This window comes from Falco cherrug, chromosome 13 (assembly GCF_023634085.1).
Source record: "Falco cherrug isolate bFalChe1 chromosome 13, bFalChe1.pri, whole genome shotgun sequence".
In the NCBI taxonomy this organism is placed as follows: Eukaryota; Metazoa; Chordata; class Aves; order Falconiformes; family Falconidae; genus Falco; species Falco cherrug.
Window position 1 is genome coordinate 22154434 of NC_073709.1, and position 22285 is coordinate 22176718.

The 22285-nt window shown below is 40.3% G+C and overlaps 1 protein-coding gene across 7 annotated transcripts in view; it reads right to left on the reverse strand.

The window, feature by feature from the left end:
- Positions 1 to 556: 556 nt before the first annotated feature.
- The window catches only part of EML4 (EMAP like 4), a 162928-nt gene continuing 141199 nt past the window's right edge, over positions 557 to 22285 (reverse strand). For all 7 annotated transcript variants that reach the window (XM_055725568.1, XM_055725567.1, XM_014278171.3 and 4 more), the window contains 9 exons: positions 21272 to 21397; positions 21001 to 21132; positions 20307 to 20374; positions 15769 to 15857; positions 14492 to 14589; positions 9768 to 9855; positions 8410 to 8508; positions 3897 to 4027; positions 557 to 3399 (listed from right to left, as the gene is read on the reverse strand). In XM_055725568.1, the coding sequence (XP_055581543.1) occupies positions 2935 to 3399; positions 3897 to 4027; positions 8410 to 8508; positions 9768 to 9855; positions 14492 to 14589; positions 15769 to 15857; positions 20307 to 20374; positions 21001 to 21132; positions 21272 to 21397 (1296 nt within the window). In that variant the 3' untranslated portion in view covers positions 557 to 2934. The remainder of the gene's footprint in view (positions 3400 to 3896; positions 4028 to 8409; positions 8509 to 9767; positions 9856 to 14491; positions 14590 to 15768; positions 15858 to 20306; positions 20375 to 21000; positions 21133 to 21271; positions 21398 to 22285) is intronic.

Sequence of the window (22285 nt, forward strand, 5' to 3'; positions counted from 1 at the left end):
TGCAAGAAATGGAGATGATTCAAAGCCTTTTTTTTTTTAAAGACTGAGAATCTTTCACAAGGAATATATTCAACATTTTGTGACCTTCTGCATCTGCAATTGGACAGAGACTATCAGGAATGTGGAAGCATCATGGTATTTAACATGTTATATCCAAAATAAGCTTGTACTTTTCACTTGACTTGCAGAAGAAAGCTTCTGGCAGAACCCTGAAAGGCAGACTGCACTTCACACCAGGACAAAACGCCTATTTCTAATCCCCTGCTGCCCATCAATCACCTACAGGAGGATAATGCTAGTAGGCTATTAATCAAAAATGGAAAAGGGGAATGTCATAAAACTTTCGAAAAGTAAACAAGGTCGATACTTAGGAGTGTCAGCATTATTCATAATGCTGAATTAGCTTCTTTTTAGGCAGTCTGGGAGGTTAACAAAAATGCACAAGTTAAAAAGGTTCTTCCAAAATCATAGACCCAGACATTGCAACTGTATCACAGCATCCACTTTATATACAGAAGGAACCAGAACAGACATGGAGAAAAGACACTGCAACACATTATTTTGATTATTTTAATCTTCAAAATTTTCTGCCTTGAGACAGGAATGCATGATAGATAGAAATGGCTCAAACATCTTCACATGAAACACTCTTAATCATAATTCATTCACAATTATTTTTCTAAAACATCTACAGTTACGTAATCCCACCCATTTCCATCCATTATCACAGATTTAATTATTTGTTAAACAGTAGTTGCCAGCAATTGAAAGCTGTAAGGCTTTTTGCATATTAGTAGAATCTTCGGAACTACAAACACAAGAATATCACAACTATAACTCTCACTTTACATGGCAACCCCAGGTGACAGATGTTCCAAAAAGAAATGTGTTGCTTATGTGGAGTTCATAAAAATGACAGAGAGAGAGCTCTGTGCCTTGTTAGCTCTAAAATCCTTTCTCCTTTACTAAGATTATTTGCTAAACCTACAGCATATTCCTCATTTGGAACCAAGAACTTTGACGAGTTTTATCTTCCATTGCTCCTGTTTGGCAAATTTGCGAGTCAGGCAAACGAGAGCTCTCCAGTAAAACCCTATGTACAGAGCACAGTTTAAACAGATGGGTTGCTTGGAATCCATATCTCCCTCCATCTGAAGGGAACTACTTTGAGGTTTTCTGGAACTGTTGTAAACAAGAGGATATTTTTTTTATATATATGTGTGTATATATATATTTATATATTTAATATATAAATGTTCTAAATGTCCTTTGGGAGTCCATTTGTTTTTGTCTTTCCAAATGATGACTAAATACCTGATCTGTAGCATTTCTCCTGAGAAGATACTAGTAAGGGAATGACAGTTTTGATGCACTTTGGAATGGCACAATCACGTAAACGCTTGCACAATTAAGACTTATGAACTCATCCAAAGTTTCTAAACATGATATTCTAACTAAGAACTAAAATACGAGCACAATGCAGCAAGTTAAAAAAGAAAATTCTATGTAATCAAAATATAAACAAGTACATAGGAAATGGATATCTGTCAGTAAATCTATATCTTTTTAAAGTAGGAAACATATGCACTTTAGAAAAAAATGTAGCTATCTGACAAACTTCGTAAAAAAAGTACTTTCCAAATGCATAACAAATGCCAAGATATCCCGTAACTGGCCAGGTATAGCCACATGAGAGCTGCATGGCTTAGAGCAACCCAGGGAGGAGTGGGAGGAAAAAAAATATCACAAAAACAATAGATCAGCAAGTCTAGGAAAAAAAATAAAATCACATCATCATCATCTAAATTACTGTATGCTTATATCACAACTGCTAAAGGAGCTGGGGGCTGGGGGGGGGGGGGGGGGAAGTAAGATTGCAGTTTAATGATTCTTAAGAGTTACCTCTAAAAATTCAGAAGAAAACTATCAACTTAATATACTAATCCTAAGCACCAATTTAATAATTTAAATTAATTGTATTTATATTTCTCCTACTAGGGATGGAGCAAGTTCTGCTTGAAGGCTTGAAGTTTAACTCTGGAGCCCATCTGACTTCTGTGTACTTGCCATGCTTCCTCTGCCGTTCACATCAAAGTCACTGTAAAGATTCTCTTTAAGTTTCAGACTCTCTAGGCAAGCAATTCTTTGAAGAGACAATTACGTCCTACAGTTTAAATCAACTTTCAAGTCACGAAAAGTGAAACATGCCTGTATTTGGTTAGTCTGTTATTAAATATTCTATGAAAATGGAACAGCCGACAAAATTCCTCGACAGGATTTGCCTTAGAACTAGCAGCACCCAGGGCGGACCAACTGCGAACACATCCAGACTCCACTAGGAATTAGTAGTGTTAGAAAATTGCATATGTGTTAGATCAAGAAGGCATTGCCATACACATGGCACTGTTATGTTGTTTTCTCTTTTTTTTTTCTTAATGAGAAAAATAGAAACAACAAAGGAAAACAGCCCTAGAAAAAGCTTTTTGGTTGTTTTTTTCTGTTTTGTTTGTCTTCGCACCTGGAAAAAGCAGCACAGTACTCCCCAGCTGGAACAGCTCAGTGCTTCCCATCAGCTTAGTTCTTTCAGAAAGCATTTTCACATGGTTAAAGTGGTCTACTTCAGCTAATTCTCAGAGCAAAATTTTTTCCAGTATGTATTTCATGCCACTTCCTGACACAGCAATTTCAGAACTGAAATGGATCTATGGTAATGTCCACTACTAACTGTGACCAGATCTTGACACAGACCATCAAGCCAGGCCCTTGGGATGGTTCCACACATCAAACTGAAGCTCAGACTAAAAAAAATCATCTCACTGAAACTCAAAAGCTGGAGTGGTCATGAATCTCAGCTACTTTTCCCTATTTGAACCCTCACCCGGTAATGAAAGCACGCACACCAAGGGAAAATGACAACTGCCTGAGCTGGGAGCATTAAGACACCGGTGAGTTATCTTGCTGCTCTTCAGTGACCGTGGATTCGCTGTGCTCCTCGCTCATCTCGTTGGAAGGCTCCTCATAGCCTGGTTCAGCAGGATCCAGGCTGCTCCCTTCACTTTGCTCCTCGCTTTGCTCTTCGCTGGCCTCCACAGACTGCTCCAAGTTGCTCTCCAAAGAAGCCGGAGAGCTGCCAGTTACACTTTCATTTTGGTTCATTTCGTTAAAAGGCTGTGGGAGAGGTGCAGGAGACTGTACAACGTTTTCACTGGCAGGGATGGGCACTTTGGTTGCACTGATGTCTACGACAATGTCATTCTGTGGTAGAGTTACCTTCTCCACAAGTTTCCACTGAATAATACTCATGTCTTTCCCTCCAGTTGAAATCAAGTGACCATCGCTATGGGTGAAGCTGACATTTGTCACATGACTACTGTGAGCGCTGTATTTGTGGCTTGGAGCCTATTGAAAACAAGCAGAAACGTAAATCACATGCTTGACTAGAAGAGCACATGATACCGAAATCTAGAACTCCTGTTATTTTTGCTTAGCCCTCAAGAAGAAAGCTCTTAATTCACATAGGAGTAAAGAACTATACTCATATTAGGTTTTCCCCCACAAGACAGCCTCTCTTCTTAAGGCTTGTAACTTGGGACAGACTTTATGCAAAAAGTCATGGACAACACCAAGGCTAGTGGACAGAAAGCATCAAGCAAGCCTCTGCTCCAGAACTTTAGGAAAATTATTGTCACTTCCCTTTTAGGCATATTATTTTATCTTTTCTATTTTATATATAAACTTAATGGAGAAAACCGTGCCTTTGTCTCTAGCACTGTTCTCAGATACAAACGAGCTATTTAGCTGCCAGGTTCTGAAATGACCAAGCTGGAACAGGTGCCTGGCAATGAAAGCTTCATGCAATGCAAACAAGCACACAGACTAGACTGGTCTAGACTTACCTTTGGCTTGGAACAGGGATACTGAAAGAGATGGACCTTACAAAAATCATCAGCAACTGCTATCACTTTTCGGTTATGGGATCTAACAAGGGCGTTTATGTCTGTTCCATCTGATCCTTCGGGCCAAACTCCTAGGAGAGAGTAGAGCAGATACTTAGTGATGGTAGCTTTGGAAACAAATTAAAAGAGAATTCATAAACAAAAATAAACTCCATAAAGCTGTGGGAAAAGGCAAGCTTAACAAAAGGTAAGTAAGACATTCAACTGGAAAATGGAATATGCATTGCATTAAATGTCATTAATATTTTGCTACTCTAATGCCACTCCCCCACGCCATTCCCTCAGCCAGGATAACCTCTTCAGCTTAATACAGGTTTCCTGTTCAAAACCTCAGTCTTGTTTAAAGCTTATCTAAGTTTACTGCTAAAACTGGCAACCCTTAATTTAGCACTTTCATTCATGCATAAACATTTTAAAGGCAAAACTGATGCCAAAGTGTGGAACAAGCCCAGGTACAGTACATTATGCAGAGATTTATTTTGGTTTTGTTTTAAATCTTAGTATTTGCGTGATTCAAATTTGCGTGATTGATGGTACTTTGCACAGAAACCTAGCCTGTATGGGCTTCGTAGATCTAAGTACTGTCAAATGCTTAAGTACAATTCAATATGCTTTTAAGTGAAAAGAATGACACAGATATGTCTAGACAAAAGAATAACAACATTGCCTGGACGAAAAGCACTGAACAAATTGGGGAGGGGGAAGCTCTAGTTTGAACAAAAAATAAAGACCCCAGAGATTCCCGTAACAAAACTGATGATTCACATCTGCAAGGAAAGCTGAAGAAAAGGTAAGCAAAGGGTTATAAATACTTATTTATGCAAAGGTATCATATTTTTACCGCTCAGACTTGGGCTTCTGATTAGTTCAAGAGTTAGGAGGAATTTCCTCCCCTCAAATTTCACATCCCCCCCCCCCCCCGCCCCCGAAAAAGACCTGTTTGTCCAATTGACTGAGAGGGATGTTCATTATCAGATATGAATATATCTCCTTCCTCCCTTACAATCACTGACTTTGGTAAAATAAAAAACACGTGCTGTCTACTATTTTGTACAGCTCAAATCACCAACTTATTTTTTAACTCACACTATCTCTTCTTGTTTTTAAACAAAATGGCAAATAGTGTTTAACTTTTAAAGCTGTTTTTTTTATTCTTCAGTGGGCAGAGTAAGAATTTTATTTTCTCTTAAGAATAACAAAGGTAGCTTGTTAAGCTTGTTACAATGCCAATAAGCTACACTGTAGGTAATCTACTAAATAAAGACATGAAATGCTAAGGAAAGCATTCAGAAATATTTTAGTGATTTCACATCAATGAAATCGATCTGAAAAATATATACTATTCAAGACTTTTCAAGTAGCTCAAAATTAATGAATTTTAACTTTCTCCTGCATTCTATATATAGAACACTGTCATCAGCTGGGAATAATAACGAACTTCAAAAGAGTTTCCTGAAGTTTCAGCTACCACCTTAGGCAGACTGTGCCAAGCAGCTATGCTATTTCCTCTTATTTTTAATTTAAGATTAAAAAGACTAATATTCAAGATTGCATCTCTTATTAAACATCTTTTGTGTTCACAAATTACTTTAGCAGCTCTAAAGGTAAGACAACCCTCTGTCATAAGACAGCAGGATCTGCTTTCAACGTATCAGGCAAACATGGAAAACCCAAGACATTAATATGACCAAGTTCTTAGTTCTTAATAACTTTTAAAGTAACAAAATATATAAATATCAAAATAAAAAAATAACAAAAAATACAAAATCACAGGACGTTGTTATTAGGTACGACACCACCACTTCACTTTTAATAAATTCTGCTAGCCAGCAGTAAGCCTCTCAAAGAATCTGCTCAGACCAAAGTGTGGGAAATGTGCAGTAAGTCAGAGAATGACTTCAAGTGCGCGGGGTGCAGACTGATGATACTGCCGAGCCAACACAGTAACATCAACTGCCAAAAAGGAGCGATGCTATTCTCATCCAAACCACGCACTTCCATCCCCTTCTGCTGACAACAGTGCAATGCCTAAGCCTACGGACACACTATTCACAGAGCTAAATTAGTAAAACACATACCCCAAAAGCCCAAATCCCGTAAACTTAACCTTCTCTCCTGAACGTCAAAGTGAGCAGCCCCCAGCTTGTTTGGATCCCTGAGCCAGCTGACCCTCAGGTCAAAGCCAGACTTCTCCTTTGGGCAGCAAATATCTGCTAGGTTGGCTTAGCTGCACCGTCTGATTTAATGGGAAAATACTTGCCTTTGTCTGAGACTGAGCCATAATTCTAAGATTCTGCAAAGGGTGTCAGACTACCAGACAATATCAAATTAATGCATTATGAATCCTGGCTAGGAAGTTTAAATATATTTGTTCTGCCCCAGAATAACATCACATTATCTGCTTTATCTACTTCACTCCCAGGTCCTCTGGCACACTGAAGATTTTGAGAGCAGTTGAGACTAATTAAACTTAATCCAGAGTAGTTAAAGTTTGTATTAATCCAAAAGGGAATGCAGACAGGATCAGCAGACTTGTCTACTTTTTAAAAGCAAGAAGTAAAAAGGCTTCTTAAAACAGAGCTGCTCATCTCCAGCCTGGCCCCAGTCACCAGTAGCTTTTATCTGACAGCTGTTAGAGACAAAGCCAATGGTCTAGATGTGAAACGAAACTCCTTCTGCACACCCACACCTCACTCCTTAGCTGAGAAGTAAAGGACACTTCTGGGAAAGCGCTGGGATTCAGAGAGCTGCTCCTCTTATTCTGTCTGCTCTACCACCAAATGTAGTTGCCAAAGTTCAGCAGCAACAGAGCCACAGCCTGCTACCTCCACATTTCTGGTACATTTAAGTACTCTGCATAAAATGTAAAATGGCTTCAGCTCCAAGGCTATTCCAAGAAGGAATATTCAGTCCTTACAAAGTGTTTTCATTGCTCCTGCAGAAAGATGTCACATTAGCATCAAAAGTTTTGCTTTCCACTTTTGCTGGCGTCTCCTGAACCTTCTGACAACTCCGTTTCAAAGAAGGCATTTGTGTTGCACTATTATTTCAGTCACAGTAGCAAAGACAGTGCAGAAACGATTGCTGTGGAGCAATTCCTTGTCAGCCCAGGCTTACGTGCATAGAGCATCAGGAGGAAACAGACATGCACTCCACTTAACCCAGACAGACAATAAAAACCAAACATGTACACAACCCGAATCACAGTTTTCAGGCTAACGGGAGCCAACATTTTCAAACTAGCATTTTGCTTCAGAAACAGCACGCTACTGTTTATTTCTGCTACCTACTTCAAGTTCCAAACAACTCAAAACCACTCGCATTGTTTATCACCCAAGTCAGCTTCCTTCTCTGACCCCTTTTTCCCTGCTCTGCCTCAGGCCTTTGGTACTCAGAAAGGCAATCAAGCCTGGTTATGAAGCACCAAACACCATCCACTCAACCAATGTGCCACACAAGAGTCAGCGCTAGCCCACATATCAACTGCAATCCTTTTAAGGCTACTCGCTCATGAAGCACGTAACGGTCCTAAAACTGGCACAACAGGTGCCAGAAGCTACAGAAAGCACTCACAGTTAACTGATTTTCTTCTACCCTTCATAAAAATTAATCTTCACAGTTGAACTCCTAGTAGCTGTGAAGAAAAGATTTGTAGACCTAACCTTCACCTCTAACGAATTTGTTGATTTTACCTGCTTTTGATCTTTCCAATAACGTGAAGGACAGAGGCAGGGTATCTTATCTCAGTGGTGGAAGTGAGATATTCGGCATCCTGCTCATACAACTTGGATTTACAATACTGACAGGTTGAACCATACTTTTCCACCCCTCACAGAGCAGCTCCACATTTATGGCCAACAGAGCTGCGTTCAGCACAAGCAGTTTGAACTGCCTGGCCCGTCTCAGACCGCGCTATTAAAATCAGATCCGTCAGCTTTGTAAATCTTTTTGTACATTTTAAAAATAAACTACTAGGTAAAGAATCCTTTTAATCGTTAAAGCATTTTTACTCTTTAGAAGTAGCGTATGTTACTCACCTTTGACTACAGGTATCAAAGTGCCACCATGTTTTGAAGTCACGAACTATAACCTACACTCACATAGTCTTGTTCCTATCCCAACACAAGCTTAAGCAAAGAGGAATGCACATGTGACATATGAGCACTTTAAAATACCAGCTTTTTGCTTCAGTGCCTCCAAAATTGGTAGCCTAAAATGACAGCAGAAATACCAAATCCCAAACTTCGAGACTAAACGGAAATCAATCGTACATTGCCTGCAGAGCACCCAGTGCTCTGTATCACAGACAAGTTTTATGGACAGTCTCTTTGGTCTGTCATCTCAAGACCATCCTCAATAGTCATTTAGAGCCTATTTCTAATGACAAATTGAAGCAAAAGGAAACACAAAAGCACAGCATGAACAGCTTAAAAGCAAGTTAAATGGTGCTTACCGAACACCTGGAAGCCTAGCACACAAGTATATGTTGTCCAATCTATATCCTTACAGTCAGAACGATTCCTGATTAGTTTACAGCCACTTGGAATGTCCCCTGTAATAAAAAAAAAGTAAATGATGAGTTATATGGCATATAAAGTTTTATTTACATATGTACTCATTGAGGGTGCTAAGACAGTAAATACATGCATCTTACAACCAACCTGGAATCACACTGTAGAGGCAAAGACAGATCAGCACCTTTATCAAATTCCAGATACTTGAAGCTTCACTTGATATTTAAGTCACATTTACTTCTCATTTCCGTCTTCGCATCAGCACACCTCAAAAATACTTCCCTGCAGCTTGAGTCCCCTGCTACCTACTCTACAAAACACTTTAACGGAGTCTGTAATAGAATAATTTCTCCTTCCTATCAGCTCCACTGATGTGCTAAAATTCAATCAATCATTCAGGGCGCTCTGCTTTTAAACTGTGAGCGATTACTGGCAGAGGAGCCTTAGGCTGCTTTTCAACCTCTAACTAGGAAAGGAAAGATTGTCCATCTTGCAGTATACCAGCCCAGTACTAATGGGTCACAGGTCTTTGCTTCTCTATACAGGCAGTTATAAGCACCAACAGTTCTTTTTGGTAGATTGAGATATTGCACTATCCAGATTTGAAACCGAAGTTGTGACAGGCAGAAATAACATGTTATAGTGACAGGTATTTAAAACTGCTGACTCTTCTTGCCTGTACAGGAACAGAACTACAATCCTCTTGGATCTAGTTAAAGCCACAGGAAGACAACAATACAAAAAACAATTTAAAAACAGGCTGATATGCACTATGCAAGTTGAACTTTTGACATAACCACTATATATTAAATTCATATTTTCACATATTAAAAGAGACAAACATTATTACCACTAACTCACTGAAATACTATTGCTTTGCTTAGTTTTCAACACTATCAGCCAAGATAAAGTTTAAAAGAAAAGAAACCCTAGAACAGACCGGTGGCACAGACCCACTGATTTTATTCCTCTAAAATAACTGGGTTTGTTGACACTAATTAGACAACTGTATCTATTATTTTCAATGTATAGAACTTTGGGCCAACACCAAAATGCAGTGCCACTTGTTCTGTACGCTGTTAAACTGATTTATGACCTTGTAAAGAAGTAAGCTATATTTGGCATTGCCATTAGGTAATACACAGCTCTGAATAACATCAGGGTATCAGGTTACTCGAGTTCAGATCGGTTCCTTTGTCAGTAAGCATCTCGTACGGTCCTGATCAAACACACTCTTCTAAATATTCGGACAGCTAACACATACTTTGGTTGCCAGTATATTTAATTTCATACTTACAGTATAGTATTTCATAGTCTCCTGAGTTTGACATTATATACTTGTTGTCTGGGGACCAGTCAAGGTGTGTAATATAGCTGGAATGTCCCTGGGGAAGAATGCAGTAACACCAGTGTGAAGCACACACTTTAATTCAAACAGAAGCAGAAGTTGCACCCACCGACGGGACAGCTAACGGCAAAAAAGCACCTCCGCACCCACCCCAGGTGTGCCGCTGCTGCTCTTTCGGGAGAGGCTCTTTACCCCACAGTGCCAGACGTGAGTGTAACAGCTAAACAGACCCCAGCTGGGCATCCCACCCCTGCCCCTGCACGGTGCAATCTCCACTTGGAAACCATGTCCCTCTCGGACCCCAGTCCCAATGGACTCCTAGAAAGTACTGCTAGAATATAGATGAACTCACAGTTGTACTTGAATTAAGAAAGTCAATGTAGCTACTAATTGAGAAAGACAAGTAACTTGCACAGGATCATTTTTAGAGCCCAACAGAAAAGTGACAGACAGGACCCGTATTTTACTTCTCTATCCATTCAAAATAATTACCATTAAATGCACGCTCATTCAAATAACCTTTCGCTCATCCTAAAACTTAGGATTCCTTGGTTACAAGGTTACAACCACCACATAAAACTACAAGATCAAGGACAGGTGTTAGAGAATACTCTCGTAAGTTTTTTGAAAGTTTCTGCTGTGCATCTTACACCGCATGCATGTTAGTGTCAGCTTTGAGAGGAGTCTTCCCTATAGGCACAGAGTCATCTATATAAAAATCAAACACTATGGCCTAATAGCTTAGTTATCACAATCAAGAACACACTGAGGGGTAAACACCCTTTCTTTTTTTTTTTTTTTTTTTTTGAGGGAGAAGCTAAATGCAGCTGATCAGAATATTCTTCCTGTGCATGAGCTTTTTTGTTGGTAGTAATAATAACAGAAATAATAAAGCTATGAGAGGCTCCAGAGAAGCCATACATTTGTATAAAGGTAGGAAAAAAATATTTCTCTGTAGAGGAAAGGGTAGGAAATCAATGTGACATCCAAGTCGTTCTTTTTCTTCTTCTACCCTTCCATTTCTTCTTACTGCTTCTCGTCCTCTTTCAAGACCAGCCATTTTCTCCCCTTCCTAGTCATTCTGCCAGGCAACAAAATGCCACTTTCTTCGCTGGCTGATACCAATTCATCTCCCTTTCTCAGCAAGCATTATGAAAATAGCGTCCCTCGCCCCCCCTGCCCAAGGTCTCTTGGCCCAGCCTGCACCCGCTGTGCCAGGGCCACCCTGGAGCACTGCCCCAGCTGCCACCACCCGCCACACCATCCTCCTCTACAGAGCCCTAAGAGATGCTGACTGCTCCCAGAATTACGTGTAGAAATACACTGGGTCTGTCTCCCTGTCCCCAAATCCTCTGTGAGAGACTGCAAAAACATTTAGGAGAAAGGCTAGCCTTTAAGCTTTATTTACTTATGAACTAGTCTCTGCCTCAAGCAGAGGAACGGTGTATTGACATAACTGCTTTGCAGTCATGGGTGGGATATATGATATCGACATGCAAACCTGGTATTTTGAGAGAAAGAAAAAATAAAGTAAAAAAAAAAAAAAAAAGCACAATTGGCTAGGGTTTTTTCTCCCCCTTCCCCTTATTTTCCAAGTCTTCAAATCTGAAAGTGAACTCCAACATGGAAAAGAATTGGTCAGTCATTTACTAAATCCTGCCAGACATTTGGCAGCTGTTAAAATTCCTGGGGGTGGCGGGGGAGGGAATAAAGCAATTGGCCAGGGGGCTCCGTGCTGCAAAATCCCCTCAGGCAAGCAGTCACCGAATGATGAACTGGAACATAACATTGTCGTAATATTTTCAACAGGAGGATCCCCTTTTCTATTAAAATCTTTGTTTGGTAGCTGTCCACTGATACGGCAACTCTTTCCTTTTCTGTACCTTTATATACAATGAATACAATTACCTATATTATCACTAGCTAATAAAACTATTTAAATAAAAGGAAACTGCCCAATTAATTGGCAATGTTTATCTGTTTCAGACATAAGTAGTGCAAGGGTTGAAATGCCCACAAGCCTATAGGATGGGCACACTAATTATTTCAGGTTAAGTCCAGCGTATCAAACACTTCAGCACAGCTGCCTCCGGTGCTTTCACCCCGCAGCTCTCTCGGGTAAATGCACAGCACTTGCTTCTACTTTGCTAACAGACCTCTCAAGATGCAAGGCAAACAAGAGACAGCGCCAGCTACCCTGGAGCTGCTGACACGCTGGAAGCTCATACCCCAGCCCATACCTTCACCCTGCTGACTGCATAGCTGGAGCCCTCAAAAAACAGCTGCACTAGTCGCAACGGTTGTTTCGGCTCATCTGAAATTCTTTCTGGTCACAACCAACACTATCCCTCACTGTGGGAACACGCTCACAGGTCACAGACTGGCCTCCCCGGCAGCAGCAGTGAGCCTGTTTGTGGCTGAAAGGGGATTTAAATCTAACAGCGGGCACAGAGCCCTTAAGCACAAGCTGATGCCGGTTCAGTAGATAAAATCCTTCTGAAAGTATTCAAATAACGTATTCAAGTTGGAAGAAACAACCAGAAGTTGACTACCAGGAGGACTGAGTCATACTACTTGGAGGTCACCCGCGAGGCTACTGAATGACAGAAGAACGCCAGAAGGACGCGGTGCCAGGACCCCAGCACCGGCCAGGAGAGCGCTCCGGCCCGCAGCGTGCCTGGGTGTCCCTGCGGCGGTCAGCCGGTGCTGGCACGGAGCTGGCACGGAGCGGAGGGGAGGCGCAGGGTGCGGGACAGCGGGTGGGCAGCCTCGCAGCACGCTCCGGGCAGCCAACACGGAGCTGCCGCGCAGGCTGGAAGGGCTGGGGCAGATCAGCCCCGACAGAAACCGGGTTGCTAATTTTGGCTTCTACATGCAGCCACTCAGACTGAGAAAAGTGGTTAGCAGAAATCTGCTTTGAAGCCTTAACGCTTCTGCCCGAGTGTAACAACGCCCGTTTCTCCCATCCCCATTTTTACAAACCCCTTTCCTGCCAAGGCAGAGGGACAGACAAATACAGCTGCTGGTTTAAATTACAAAATGTTCTCTCCTGATACATAATTCATATGATGTACAGAAATCTAAGATCTCACACATATTCAAAGAGCTCAGAAAGACCTTGAAGTACACAGCAAGCTAAATATTATGTTTGTTAAGATTAGCCATCTCTGAGTGATTTTATCTTTTACGGTTAAAAAATAAGTGACGGGGTGAAATGCTGCACTGAGGTGCAGCCACCTGCTGCCAACCCCACCAGCCCCACTGGGCTCCCAGCCTGACCCCCCCCCATAGGCTCAGCCTCTTCCCCACTGCCTGAGGTCCCTGGGAAGGCTGCAGATCTGATTTCTCATCTCATGACCGTTGTGCTATCGGCTAACCCCATCACCACCCTGCCTGGGGGCTGCAGGATGCTCTGACTTACTCCACACCACAACCCTGCCATTGAGGAGTCCCCAGCACACTCAACAGCCTCCCGTGCCAGCTGCACCCCATGCCAGCAGCGAGACCCCCCTGACCGCCCTGGCGGCTCCATGTCCCTGGCCACAGCTGAACACAGGCTGCTCTGGACCCCCATGCTCTAGCAGCACGTGGTATCCTCAGCAAATTATGGGTAGGAATCTCTCAAAGGCACCACGTGCGGCACTAGAAGACTGGCTAATGCATGTTCATTTCCCTCTACACTAAGTTTCCACTGCAAGCCTTGCAGCAAACATTGTAGGAATATTTTTTTTTTCTTAGAAATAAAATAAAAAACCCCACCAAACCCCCACAGTTTAGCTTTATGGTTCCCTTACCTCCCATTTTCAAATCAACAAAGCAACTTCAGAAGTTATCTTATTTTCAAAACCAAAGAAATGCAATCAGTGACAAACACATGACAAGCACTTTGAGTGGGGGATGCATTCCTTAAAAAATACCCCCAAAACACTTCACATTTCAAATGTGAATCCATTTTTATGGTATCATTTGCAAAACCCATTAAGGTTCAGATGTTCTCTATGTAAATATTCCCATTAACCTTTAAGAGATAGCTGAACTTAAGGCCAGGATGTTAGATAACTGAACACTTCAGGGAAAAAGTATGTCTTTTTAGCACTGGGATAACGTCATGTAAATACAAACTCCACTACATGGGCTGCTACACTTACGATTTATTTGTCCTGGGCCAGAAATGTATTGTTAACATAACCCCCCAATTCCAAATTTTCTAGTAACAATTACAACTGATAATAGCACATATTTGCAACCTCAAAATTACATACTCTAATGAAATTGCACTATCTAATACTATGCAGGTCCAAGGAGTACTTTATCAACAGGGGGAAAATACTCCCAAGTAAGTGTAATATTTTCCCCAAAAAAAGTTTCAGTATACAGGTACCAAGGCACTTCTCTTATCTTCCTGCTAATTTCCCATTTCAAAGAAAAAGTCAGTAGTCTGAGAAATCAGTCATACCTGATGCAAAAGTGTCCACCTAACACTAATGGTTGCAGTACCCATCAGACTGAAGCTTAAAATCAATCAAATATTGAAAAAAACCCCATAAAATGTATAACCAAAACTAAAAATGGAAAAGCATCATTTCGCATACAGTGCCACTGCTTAACATTTTAGTGTATGTGTAACATTGAAATGCAAGAACTGCTCTGATTATATTTGCTCCAAAACTTACAGTGCATTTTCCGTATCTGCTATACTTTCTTCCATTTTCTGTTACTACGTAGAGGTAAATAAAGTTGTCATGGGATCCAACTGCAAGTAAGGTGCCATCTACAACACAAAATATTTGACATAAATTAACAGAATGATTGTTTTCCAAAATGTAATGATTTCAGATTTATCACTAAGACAATAGTCTCAATTAAACTACTGCTTACAAACTGTATTTAAGGTTTACATAACTGTTTACATTATGTTCACATTTTCAGGTCACTATCTGTTTACTTTGTGGGTACAGGTTTTGGGCAAGTTCTTTCACTTATGCTTTTTCTAACTAAGTGTCCAATGGACAGGGTATTAATTCTCAGATTGCACTGGACTTCTGAAAATTGTCAACAGCAGGCAGGCTTGAGTTTTCTGTAACACAAAAAATGCAGAACAGTATTTACTCTACAGTTAGCTTAGCTTTGGAGGTGGAGAATGCGTATCAAGCAGCACTAAATGTCTAAAGAAGAACTAGAGCATTCAAACACCATAAGCAGTTTTCTAACCTATGTCATCTCCATTAAAAAAAAATAAAATACATGGGCAAGAGTTCCTTTGAATCACGATCAAATGCCTCTAGTGTCAATGAACATCAGTGCTTTAAAATAAATTGCCACACTTGGCAGATGTGGCAGTAGCAGTGGAACATTTTGCCCACTGACACGGCATGTTATCCAAAACCAAACAAGAAACAGATTTACAAGAGTGTTCTTCCATCCAGTTTTAACGGAGAGTCAGCCTCTGAGCTGTCATGTCACGTCTGAAGAGGAGACTCAATACTGGCTTGGATTACAAATCCCATAGCAAATACCTAATAAACAGCTCTGGGTTTCAGACAGACCTGAGCTTAGTTTTATGGTTTTGTATTAATAAACTTGAAAATTAATTAAGTAGTGTATTAAAACATCACTGAAATACTAAGCTTCTTACAGACTTTTCTGTTAACCTGTTAACTAGTTAAGAACTTTTCATTTTTCTGGGAGCAAAGCTAACATTTATTATAACAGCACAGTTCGACATGCAGGAAAAGCTGGGAAAGGCAACTGTAATGCTTGCAGTTACAAACCCACAAGATTTAGCATACACAGACAAATCTGTAAGCAAGTACTCAGTATATATTGAGCATCTTAAGCGATTTATTTCAAAGCTTTGCCTTTTCTAGTGATTGGGGAACAGCTTAACAACATTCAACAGAACAGACACTGCATTTATCACCATTTATTCTGAATGTACAAGTGTGCCTACCTACTGAGTAGCGCATCACTGAGAGCTGTTCGTTGCCATCAGTGTGTATTGAAACCAGATCCCTCGTTTCTGCATCCAAAACAAACCACCTAGAGAGAGGAGAATTCCAATGAGTATCAGTCCCACTAAACAAGAAAAGCAAGGGAAACAGCAATACTCATTGCTGCCTTCATCTTCCCATGCTCGCCCCTCAAGGGCAAAACAGTGCACATCTGTTTTTAATGGAACATTTTTCTGGTTCATGAAGCCATACGAGTTTCAGTGAAGAATATATAAACGCTTCTAAACACCACCCAATTTTTTCCCCATCCCTTGGACACTGCAGTAATCACCAAAATGTCTACTGGATGATAAACATGCCACCAGAGAGCTAATATGACTGCACCTTATCATCCTGAAGCCTTAAGGCCACAGCTGAATTGTAAACTACTACTTCTTCCCTGTTCTGAAGAACAGCTGTGATATAAAAGAATGATCTTTCAATTTGCATGAAGCAAAGTTTAAAAAAAAAATAAAATAAGAGGAGGAGAGGGGAGTGGAGAACATTTCCATACTAATTTTAAACACAAAGTACATTCTAATTCAGTATTTTCCCCTCAGTCCTTTCCATTTCTTTGAATAATTTGATGAAAGTAAGGAAGAATAACCATTTACTGAAATTCAATGGTTCATAACCTAGCTTTTTTTTTTTATTTATCGGGATGGTTTATAACTAAGGTAACTAATTGCATTTTTAATTATTTAACAATAACTTTTAACCTGCAGTATTAGTTATGAGGCATATGTAAAAAGCTCAGAGAAGCTTACAAAAACTCTGCGGCCCGTACACCGAAACAGCCACTGACTGCACGACAGGCAAGGTCAGCAGAACCTGAGCATTTGGCTACGGTTCTAAAGCCCACCTAACTCCTAAGTATGCGAACATTAGCAAAGCAAAGACAACGATAATTTAATTTAAAAAAAAATATACGTGTATATAATGAAAACAGCAATGTCAACATGGCTAAATACATTAAAGCTGTACTCTGAATTTATTTTTTGGCTCCAAACCTCCGATCTCACACCTGTATGCATACACCACAGCCAGGTTTCCATCTCTAGTGGCAAACGGCAAGTTCACACACTGTGCAAACGAGTAAGGCTATTTCTGCCTGCTGCCTCACAGTGAACTCAGTGGAACGCTGCTAAAGCTAGGACCATTTATTCCACAACAAACCTACATAACCTAAAAGAAACTCCAGGAGTAACAGTGCGCATTGCTGCTTTCTATGGATGGAGATTAGATTCCAGCTCGTGCTGATTCAGTGTCCGACAGCTAAGTGTCTGGAAAGTTGCCTAGACCCCATTGGTTTAAAACCAGCTTGTAATTAGAGAACCACATGAAAGAAATTATATGACATACAAATGAAAAAAACCAGCCCCACATGCCACGGACTGCTGAATAATCTGTGTGCAAGGCAGATGGAACTGGTGGAAAACAGCCAATATGTTTCCACTGGGCAGCAGCAGAAACCATGCTTAGTTTCTCTGCTGTAATTCTCTGCTGAAAGTGGACTTCTGATTTCCAATCTTCAAAACCAAAGCTTTGCAGGTTCTATAAATACATTAGGAGCTTGAAGTTGATATTCTGCTATTTAGCTCAAACTACGCCCCTCCTTGGCCCTGCCAAACACTTCTACAATTTTACCTGGCTGATAAGGGTGTGGATATTAAAGACCAAACCAAAATAAATTGATAAATAATAAAGCCAACCGCAAAACAACCCCAAAACCCAATTAAAACCACAAAAGAGTTTGGCACGGGGGAAGAATCAGGGTACTTGTGCTATTTTGCCACCACAGAAAGAAAAACAGTCTTGTGACTGTTTTTGACCATGACAGCCAAACTGCTCTAGAAGTACATCCCAATGGGACAACAAGAGAAGTGGGAAGAACACACATGGAGGCATCACTGAGTTGAAGTCATCTGGGTTTCAAGCAACATGAGAAGCTTATTTTCTTATTTTTCTATCTTCCTGAATCCAGCACAGGGTGGAGGCTCCTCACTGCTTCAGCCCAGGTGGGCAGACAGCAAAACAGGTTTTTGCATTACCAGAAAACTTAGGCACTACACTGTAAAATAAAATCTATTTATCTAGACACTGCAAGATGCCTGTTTATCCTGAGCAGCATAATTGCAGTGCCTGGATATAAAACCTGATGATCAGCACAGTAACAACCAAAAGCAGCCTTCTTCCACAAGTGGGTGGGCACCCCTTTCCCATGCCCTCCTGCGGGTGACCATGCTGCACAGTGCTTCTGCCAGCCAGCCAAGGGGAGGGCTGAGCCCTCCGCATCCCAGAATACACAGCCAGGGCAGGGCAAGGCAGGGAGGCTGCTGCAGCAGGGACGTGCCTTTTGATGCTGGACCCCAGACCATCTCTTTAGGCTGGTCTTTTGAAGCTGCTACCCGAACCAGGTAATCCTCCAGTTAATATCATCTAAGATGAAAAAACACCCAAAGCCTCAAATACATGCAGATCCGCCCAATTTTACTGAAAGCACAGAGGTGGTATGGTATGGCATCAAACACAATGCAAAACTTCTGCTCCTCTCAACAGTGTACAGTGAACTTCATTTGGCACCAGGAAACAGCATTTTGTGACACCAGTCCTTCTCCAAAAATTCTTCTGAACAGGAGACCTAGCAGCAATCTAAGCTAACCATGGAAGGAGTCAGTGCACTGTGACAATTTTGATAATAATTTAAGAAAGGAAGCACTGGTGACATCTAGTTCAGCTGTTTCTTGATGCTTCCACAAGCTGTAATCAGACGTGCTCTCTTCAATCTTCCAAGCTCACCCAATGCTGTGGCAAACCCTGCAACTGCCAGCAAGTCTCCATGAAACATGTCTCCAGTCTAGCAGCTACAGCAGTTCATGGGGATGCCCCACACAGGCCCTTCTCACAAACAGCTGGGGTCCACCCTGAGGCTGTGTTTCAGGAGAGGAAATTCCTTCCAAAGTGAAGGAATGAAAGACGTGAACTGCAGCTGATCCTGAAAAAGTCCTAAGGGCTGTGAAATGCAAAGCTTGGCTGCCAACTGAACTTCTGAGCCATAGATCGGATGAAATAAGTGGATGAGTAGTGTGCCAGCTGTAACATAGTGACTCTTTGGCTTTTTATTGATTTTTCTCCCAACTGTTACCAAAGAAAACATGCTTAACTTGTTTGTGAGTTCGTGTAAACAAGAAAGAACTTTTGCCATGTTCATCTGTTTCTTGTCTTCCCATTCCTTTGCTTTAAAAAAATACTAATAATCTATCTATCTAAAAATTACATTAGAAACAAACCCCCCTAAACTACTCTCTTTTGGAAAACAAATTCTGACCCATGACAGACATTTATTACTGATAATTGACATCTGTGAATGTAGACTTTTTCTGATTAAATCATCAGGGAAATGGTATTCCAAAGTAGTAATATATTTTTTCACTCACACTTGCAATTCCCATGTTTACTTAATACTGAATGTTGAACCTGCAAAGCATTAATCAGAGTGAACAAATCAACCCATCTTAGGGTTCCCAGGGATATTTAGCCTTCTTCAGCTTAATGTAGTGGTAACAAAACCTGCAGCAGACTATCTGCACACAGTCCAAAAAGGGAAATGATACAGAAATACTCATCATGGGAAATGGTATGTAAAAAACACACCAAAACCATGATGTGCTGGCCTGATAAAAACACGCCACTGTGAAACAAAAAAGACAAGAAGGGGAAGAGAAGTAAAAATCCAGTTTTCTTCAGATGTCAGAACTTTAACTACCAAACCCAACTTCCTTAATGCCCTACCCCTGCGCCTTACTGACCTCCGTACTGGCAGCAGAGCAGCACCAGAACAGCAACAGATAAAGACACATCCAAGGTTTGGCTTTACTGAATCCTAAACAGATTAGACTCATTTAATATCTGCTTTAAGCATTTTGGGCTATGAATCAAGTTATTTAATTACTTGTAATGGGTCTGAGATTTCAAATACACAACGATTTCAGGAAGAATATGAACAGCTCAATAGCACTTCATTTCAGCAATGTGCCATGTTGAACTCTGTCTTACACAAAAATCAAAATACGAGCCTGTTTACCTGTCTCTCCATACCAATTTAAAATGTTACAAGTGTGTTTCATTTGGTAAAGCGAAAGATCTATACCGCACGCATCTTACAAACTAAGATAACATGCACACAATATTAAAATATATGATACTTGGTAAAGCCAATAAGTAGTGCTTACTGAAACCCCTGTAAAAAAATAGTTTAAAAAAAATAAAAATCAAGATCTGGGCTTTCATGGAAGAGTACTTAAAAAACCAAAACAGCCTAACACCTCTGTCTTCATCTAACCCATGTCAGAAAGATCTGCCCCCTTCGCCCAGGCTTTTTAGGCTAGCCTCAAGCAAAAAGAATAAAAAGCAAATTAATTCCAACAGATAAGATGCATAGTATCACAATGTCTCCTTTAAACTTTCAATAATCACAACTTAGCCAAAAGCTATTTACCTGCCCGAGTGTGTTCCTATCGCGACCACTGCTCCACTGGGATGGAAGTCAGCACAGTGCCCTGGTTCCTGAACAGAGAGGCACAAAAACATCACTCACCCACTCACTTCTCTACGGTCAAACATATCTCCTTATACCAAAGCTACCCTAAAAGTCTAAAGTGAACTGATAACGGAAAAACCAATCAGCTAGTAGCATGCTTGTACTCCTCTGACAGATTTTCTTTTAATGTATCAGTGGCATGTACTACATGACCTTCTTGAAAGTAAAAAGCCTAAATTTCTGTGTAAAAAGATACTTTTTCCTGGGGTATTAGGACAGAACTAGCCATGATATGAAATGAACAATGACAGTAAGGAAGGATATCTAAAGCCAAACCTTGCACAATCATACGATATCCTCTTAAGATTGTTTGAATAACTAAGAAAAAAGTTAAATTGTAACAAAAGCAAAGGACTATTTTTTATTCAACTTGGACTGTCAGAATGGCATCAGACAATGGTAACCAGATTACAGTCTATACGATGTCTGATGAGCCTCACTAAGTTTATTGAAGCTTCTGAATAGCCGTTTTCAAAGCCATAACTACAGGATTTTTGCTTATCTTGCAATCAGATGGGACAAGTGTGTTAAATAAAGCTAATGCTTTTTCCTATTTTCCAGCTTTCTATTTAACATTAAACGGTTGACATACATCTAGCAGCCTGGTCCATTCCAGCGTGTGGTCCACAGAGCTCCACATACAAACTTGCCTATCCTGGGCACATGTTAAAAATAAGTCTTTGAAAGGATGGGATGCTAGTCCCCAGAGTTCATCTGTATGTCCCTAGAAAGAAAACACATGTGATTTAACAATGAATAAAATAAAGACTCTCTTAAAATAACACACCAGCAGCGAAAGCCTTTACATTTTTGGGTTATAGTTTTAAAAAAAAAAAAAAAAAAAGGGAAAAAGTTATGCTCACCTGTACTTCTACCAGGAAACCATCATTGAAAGTTCCCCGCAAAACAAAGTTTCTTGAAGTACCCACTAGAAACTGATCTGCTTTTCCTTCTGCTACTGCTCTGATTGTTCCATACTGGTCAGGAACCTAGGAAAAGAAACATCTATAAAACCACATCACGCATCTTGATAGGTGCTTATTTTCAAAGGCCAGAAATAGCGCACAACAACAGTACCAGGACTGCAGTTCTCCCAGTAAAAAGGAACAATCCAATCATGTATACACCAGATCAGGACTTCACCAGAAACCTACCGCATTTATTTTTTATTTGTTCAGTACGAGCATACAAGACTATCTCACTGCAAGACAATCACAATTATGCCATTTTAATAAGTCTCAGTGGAAAAAATTTCAAATTAAATTACATGGATTTTAAAGCATCAAATACACCAAACGAACGCACTCCAAAATGTTACAATATCTCTTGTAAGGACAGGAATAATAGACAGTTACCGCTTACTTTCCAAAATACATTGTGAAAAACAAGAAAAATCTTGTAGCACAGTAAATGCTTTCTGATTTATTTAATGCTTCCTGATTAGCCTTAAGTAAATGTTCATATGCCTTATGTCAGCAATGACTCCAGATTTTATTGAATTTGCTTATTGCAAGCTTTAATACACTATTTTACAGTGTGCATTTATTCAGTTTTCTAAATGATCTATCTTTATAAAATAGACTAATATTAGCTACAAGATAGAATATCAATCATTCAGAAAGTTGTCTGTTAGGGTTCTCATAATATTTCTCAATATAAAAATTAGCTTTAACATAACATTATTAACAAAAGAAAAACCAAACCACTGATACGAAGAGAAGCCTAATGCTTGCTTACTCTCAGCCATGTTTTCTAAAGGTCAATGGTGGTTTCAAGGTAATAAATTCTAGATGTAACCTAACAGAAGTGTTAAGGAAAAAATGTTGCTATCAATGTGACACTAGGTAAGCGGAGTAATCCGTTATTAGCACATTATT